Raw genomic sequence first — 6,727 nt, 5'->3', positions numbered from 1 at the left:
CTTGATTAATTAATTAATAGGTAGGTTAGTATGTTAATTAATCCCTTAATTACTCTAATTATATTAATAGTAGTTATTTAAAGAGTGCTTATAAAAACGTGATTACTTTTTATAGTAGAATAGGGTTACCTTATTAATATCTATCGTTTAGGCGTTATAAACCGGGCTTATAACTATTACACGTTAAATAGTACTTATAATAGTAAACCTAATAAAGTGGAAATCTTATATATATATACATTATATTAAGTTATATCTATATAAGTCTCTTATAGCCTTAATTTAGGTAGTAAAGACTCTATTATAGGTACTATGTTTTTGGATCCTATCCGGTCTTTCCCGGTATCTATCCACATTATATCCTGATACCCGAGGTCCCCGAGGTCCGAAGCTCTTAGTCAGGCATAGATCCCCTAGGGACCATGTCGTGGTCCGTATGCCTATACGACAACTACCTTAAGGTAAGGTAGTCTAGTTACGTAAAGCATAATACAGATACTAGAACCATATATAACTTCCCGAATAGACTAATGCATATAGTAAGTGCTTAAAATTATAATTTCTCCTTATATTTAAAGAGACTTGAGATTTATATTAGATAATCATAATCAGTTTTAAATACTTAAATCTATATATACTATATTAGTATTATATCTTATACTCTATTAAGAAACCCTAATACTTAGAGTGATGTACATTTTAGTATCATTAGTATACTAATTACGCATTAGCACTATACATAGTAGTACTAATTCACCAGTCATAAGGAACGAATTCCGAACTTGTGCCTGTGGTACAACAGGTAATTTGCATTTGGACTTCGCACGCGCCGCATACGACGTGTATGAGGTGTGACACCAATCCGTATTTCCTTGCGAAACATCCCCCTCATGCAGCTAGGTTCGATTGTTTTCAAGCTTCCCTCCCCATCTCCCTCCTCGCCTTTAGTTCCTCCACTCCCGAGCCTTTTTGGATACTACCTAGCGTCCCTGGACGTTCACATCACTTCTCTAGAGGCAAGGCAGACAGGGGACCTGGTTCAACCCCAATTTCTTATCTAATTACTCCTTTCTCACGGAACAGTGCGGGGTGGCCACGAGTCCACGACCACCTTCGAACAACCTCCCCCATGGCTGACCCAAGAGGGCATCACGTTTATGCAACGGTTGGTCTAGCTAGAGCCATGTCGAAGCTCCGCACCTTCTTCGTGCCGCAATTCGGTGCTCTAGATGTTGTTCAACCGAAGTATTCTTCATGAGGAGCTAACATGCCCTTGGACGTTTGGCATAGTTGCTCCTTAACGATGCATACCTTCCAGGTGCGTTTTCACATATGCGCCACCACTATCCTATGCTGCTTTGTAGCGTCTTTTATCTAAATACCTTTTACGTCGCAGGAGCGTTGGTACTGGCCCATTCGTTGCGTGATGCCAGTACAGCCAAACAGCTCGCCGTCCTAGTAACACCCGATTCAATAACCGCCGAGACAGTTAGTCAGCTCAAGGTAAAACGATCAACCCGTTACAGCCCCCGTGTTTCTACGGAGTACGTCCAGCTTCCGCAGCCGGTATACTGAAGAAGCGCAAACTATCTAGACAGTCTACCATCATGTCATCCCAGTGCCGCGAATCCGAAACGACCATTTGACTAACCTCCGGCTCATCAATCGCCCCGAGCTGCATTCCGCGTTCACCAAGATTCATTTATGGAAGCTGACTCAGTTTTCCAGGATTGTGTACTTGGATGCTGATGTTCTCGCCTATAGAGCCCCCGACGAGCTGTTCGACATACCTGCCCCCTTCTCCGCTGCTCCCGACGTTGGCTGGCCTGACGTCTTCAACACGGGTGTCATGGTTCTCTCCCCTAGCCTGGACGATTACCACGTTCTCATGGCCATGGCGGAAAGGGGACTATCCTTCGACGGGGCCGACCAAGGCCTCCTCAACATACACTTCAAGAACAGCTATAACAGAATAAGCTTCACCTACAATGTAACACCAGTGGCGCACTACCAGTACATTCCTGCCTTCCGCCACTTCCAATCCAGCATCAACCTGGTCCATTTCATTGGCGCTATGAAGCCGTGGTTTCAAGGGCGACCTGCTAACCAAGGCGACTCGCCCTTCAATGAAATGGTTGTCCGGTGGTGGGCGGTCTATGACAGGCACTATGGAGGTCCGGTGCGTACTGCGCGATTATAACTTTACTTCTTCTGCCTTCTTGTATGCTAACTCCCTCCCCAGCAAACAGTGTTGCATTCCACTGGGCCACCTAAACTTCAAGAGCCGGACGGCCCGGTATCAGTGATTCCTCAAGCTGCCCGGCACTTTACCATGGTAAATCGGGTCCCACCAACTAGTAAGCATGAACAGGATCATTACCGCCATGGTCCTCAGGGCAGCAATGGTCACAACACTGGGGACGTGTCGAGGCAATCTGCATGGGTCGCAGGTGAAAAGCACCTCGAAACATCTGCGGATGCATTTCATCACCTGCCGCAGCCTCCCCGCAGTGAGCTGCACGGACAAGAGGTTGTCCATCGTTTTGATCCTGAAATCCAAGCTTCAACTCGTCCCTCAGAATCGCTTCCTGCGCCTGATGTCGGAGCACCGACCGGGGTAGGCGAGAAGGCCTCACCAGTAGAACGCACAGTGCATGGGGCGGGTCATCTCCCTGTGGAGACGTGGGATGCTCAGAGGTAAGAAAAGAAGTATTCGGAGAGATTGCGCCGCCGACTGTGTTGTCCCTGGAGAAAGGTGACGCTAACTTTGACCTATTCCAGACAACCACCACCACAGGATGCTAAGCCGGAGGCAATAAACTTCCCCAGCCAAGTTTATGAGATGTCGCGAGATCTTCGCCCCTTCATTCCCCCGGAGCGTTATCCGAGCCCACCCAGAAATATGTGGTACGAGGTGCCAAAAGAAAGGTCAGTGTCGTCGGAGGCCCCGGCTATGTTCCCGTGGGAAGGTCGCCAGCCACGACCGTCTCGGGTATACTGCGCTGGAGAGTCATCGAGGCCCTCCGTCCCAGCTACACCCAGTCTACCTGCTAGTGCCCAGAGGCAGGAGAGACAGGAGAGGCAGGAGATGTCACCGCCATCTCATTCGTATGCCGATGATCATTCTGCAAAGCCTACCAGGGCAGAACACAAGGCCGAGCTTGTATCCGTAAAGCAGCCCGTTGAACCGGCCGTTGTCCGTCACTCGATACCCTGGGACAGTTTCTTGCGAACAAACACGTGGGATGAGATGCCCGCAATTACACGTTACGTCCAAGGGTTACAGAAGCACCGCAGCGCAAATAATCCGGGGTTGGCAGACGTCTCTCCCACGGAAAGGGCAGCCCGGCAGCAGGATGTCCCTTTCGCAAACGCTGCAGTCGATCCTCAAAAATTTCCGGGCTCTGCCGTGGTCAACTCTCGGTCGAGACTCTACGACCGCAGGGTGTTCGGTGCCGACAAAGAAAGCAATTTGCAGAGCTTGGCGGTGACAGAGGCCGGGCAGCCCCGGTCGGGGTGGGTATGTGTGCATGGAAATCTGTGGGCTCCTACAGACTGTCTTTGCGACCTGAACACTGCGCTTCGAGTTCATAAAGGCTCGGTAGTACAGCTTCAAAATCTGGGTACACGACAGTCCGAAGTGCCATCGGATAGCTTAAATCAGGGTGGAAAAATGGTGAGGTAGACCCCGGGGACAAGCGTCGTCTGAGGTGTCGGTGAACGACTCCCTGAGCTTTCCAGGGCAGGATTGCTCCGATAACACATGCTGCACGGCACCCTGTCCTCTCGGGTCTACCATCACTGTAAGGCAGTGTGTAGAAAATGAACTTTGTCCATGCCATGGCGATCGGAGTCATTGCCAGTCGGCGAGTGCTAACGGCATGTTGACTTGGCATGTCGTTGACTGGTGAGCATGCGTCTTTGTATATCAGTTTCATAAGGAACACAATGGGGAGACCTCACGTTTCAATATCGATGTAAACGTACAACGCACAACTGTATCGGCCCTGCACAGCCGTGGTCTGACAACTGGTCCTGTGGGAAATCGTCTGTATGAAAACGGTGGACTCTTCGGGCGTAGGTACATCAAATGAACGGTGTTTGTATGGGGAAACCGTTCTGCTTAAGTACCCTAGCCCGTCTCGCCCAGACTAGTTATCTACCCTAGCTCTTTAATTAAGGGAATGGCTAAATAGCAGGCATATTTGGATATCCAGCAGGCAAAATATATAAATGCAGAGGTATATTCTTTTATATATAAACGACCTATATTTACCGGGGTCCCGGCTATAGAGGTATAAGAAGCGATATTCTATAAAGTCCCCTTAAGGACCTTTTCTATCTCCTTACGTAGACGTAAGTCGTTATCTGATTAACACTTAAATTAGGCGGAAATCTCGCCTTCACGATGTCTGGTCGAGTTATCTTAAGGATCTTCTAGTTCTTCTTAACACTCTTCCTCTTCCTTAATAACTATCGCGTTAAAAACACAGGCGCTACGACTTAGAGCCTTAGCTAAGGTACGTATAAAATATCCCTTCTTATACCTCTGCAGCCGGGACCCCAGTAAATATAGGTGGTTTATATATAAAAGAATATGTCTCTGCATTTGTATATTTTGTCTGCTGGATATTCAAATATGCCTGCTATTTAGTCATTCCCTTAATTAATATAATTTCTTACGTAATAATGCTAGGTTAATCTTGTGTTTTTATAGTCGAGACCTCACAAGTGACAATTTAGTAGAGCCATAACGGCGCCGGTAAGATGTCTATATACCGCAACCTATTTTGGAAATATATATTATATAGAAATTCGTAGTGTCGCACGTTAAAATAGCACTTATATAGTAATCCTGATAGATAAGGAATCTCGTGTGTGTCTATTATAATAAGTTATATCTATGTGAGTCTCTTATGCCCTTAATTTAGGTAGTAAAGAATTTATTATAGGTACTATATTAGTTAGATCCTATCCGGTCTTTTCCGATATCTACCCTTATTATATCCTAATCTCCGATAATAAGCCCTGTCTAGGCAAATCCCTAGCCAGCTAGTACTATTGGACCTAGGGATTCTAGGGTTTAGAAGGGTAACCTTTACTATAGTATATAAGGTAAGAATACAGATATCCTCTACTCAACTAAGGGGGAATAATAAGCCCTGTCCAGCCAAATGCCTGGCCAGCCAGTACTATTAGACCTAGGGCTTCTAGGGTTTAAAAGGGCGACCTTTACTATAGTAAATAGGGTAGAATAAAGATATCTTCCCTAAGCTAAGGGGTCACGCCCCTAGGACTTAAGTATCCTACGGGTAAACCCCGTAGAATCCTTGGCTCCTATATATAGAAACCCGGGTATAAAATAGGGAAGCTATAGTATACGCTAAAGGTACCTATAGTATACCCCGTGTGTGCTATAGCTTATACTATAGTACGCCCGTGGTATACCCGTGGTATACCCTAGTATTACCGGCAGAATCTAGGGCGTATTAAATACCCCGAGTAATAAAGCCCTACGTCCCGCGGGCTTCCCCCGGTAACTACGATAGCCTTACTTAAGGCGTGTCCCGGTTATGCTAATAAACCGTGGTGTAGTTAGGAGATAATAAAAAGGAAAGAAAGAAGTAGTTACGGGCAGCGCCCTAATAGCGGCCGCCGATATTACTACCGTAGAAAGCATTATAAACTACTAGTTTTAATTAGTGGACGCGGCGGGAAAGGAATAGGATACGCCGGGAATATCCCGGCTAGGAATTAAAAGACTAAAGAAATAAATATACAAAACCTTCGCCTAAGATTTACCACGTGCCACGGTAAACCCTATATTTCGCCGGTGCCTATATTACCTATCTATATAGTTACTCTAGGAGAGTAACGTGCTTATTATTATTTTTCTCGGGGTTATTTAGTGTCTTATCGGGAACGCTATATTTACCCGTATTAATCTCTAAGATAATAGCTATTTCCTTAATAGTTATACTATCCGCTATCTCGATAACGCTAGCTAGATTAAGGTCGCTAAACGCTAGGGGACTAGTATCAGTATATCCCTTATACTAGCGTTTAAGGATTACGACTACTAGCACTATACGGATAGTAAAGGGGGGCGGTTTAATACGATACGCGGCGCTAATATATTCTTATAGTAGACTATAAGGTCGCTATTAGCGGTAAAGGGAGCGATATATATAACCTTACTTAGGCAGAAGTAGCAGATAACTATTATAAGCTTTAGCGTATTTTATATAACGCTAGGGGCGATTATATCCTTAAGTATATAGTAGAATTACCGGGCCGTAGGGAAAGGCAGGATAATACTATACTTACGCTAGCGGACTATACCTATATCCTAATTATTCTCGATAATAGTCTTAAAGGTTAGCTACGCGGCCTTATTATATAGCTTAGCTCCGTACGCCTTAATAATATCTATAAGAACCCTCTCCTTAGAGCTTTTTACCGTAATAAATTTAGCCGGGGCTAGGCTAACCTTAGCGGAGGCCGGCGCGGGTCTTTTAGTTAGCTTAATCGGGGTAATAAAACTCAGGGTGCTACCCGAGTATAGTTAGCTAATAAACTCGGTAACGGGGGGAATCTACACGTCTTAGTCCTTAGCTTAGTCGGGGTTATCGTGTAAGCCTTTAAGGTATTTACGTGCTAGTTTATTACACGTCTTAACCTCTTTAGCGTACTCTTCGGACTTCTTCCTAAATTCGGCCTCGGAGAT

General features: G+C 45.6%; 1 protein-coding gene across 1 annotated transcript; it reads left to right on the top strand.

The window, feature by feature from the left end:
• Nucleotides 1-1,183: 1,183 nt before the first annotated feature.
• Nucleotides 1,184-3,572, top strand: SODALDRAFT_350148 (nucleotide-diphospho-sugar transferase; the record flags this gene model as incomplete). The annotated part of the gene is made up of 7 exons (XM_028613461.1): nt 1,184-1,231; nt 1,291-1,318; nt 1,397-1,503; nt 1,595-2,179; nt 2,243-2,697; nt 2,782-3,520; nt 3,555-3,572. 7 exons carry the CDS (start codon nt 1,184-1,186, stop codon nt 3,570-3,572), a joined length of 1,980 nt encoding a protein of 659 aa, XP_028467914.1.
• Nucleotides 3,573-6,727: the final 3,155 nt, after the last annotated feature.

Source organism: Sodiomyces alkalinus (genome assembly GCF_003711515.1).
Source record: "Sodiomyces alkalinus F11 unplaced genomic scaffold SODALscaffold_3, whole genome shotgun sequence".
Taxonomy (NCBI): domain Eukaryota; kingdom Fungi; phylum Ascomycota; class Sordariomycetes; order Glomerellales; family Plectosphaerellaceae; genus Sodiomyces; species Sodiomyces alkalinus.
Note: the sequence above shows the minus strand (reverse complement) of the source record. Positions and strands in the feature narration are given on the sequence as shown.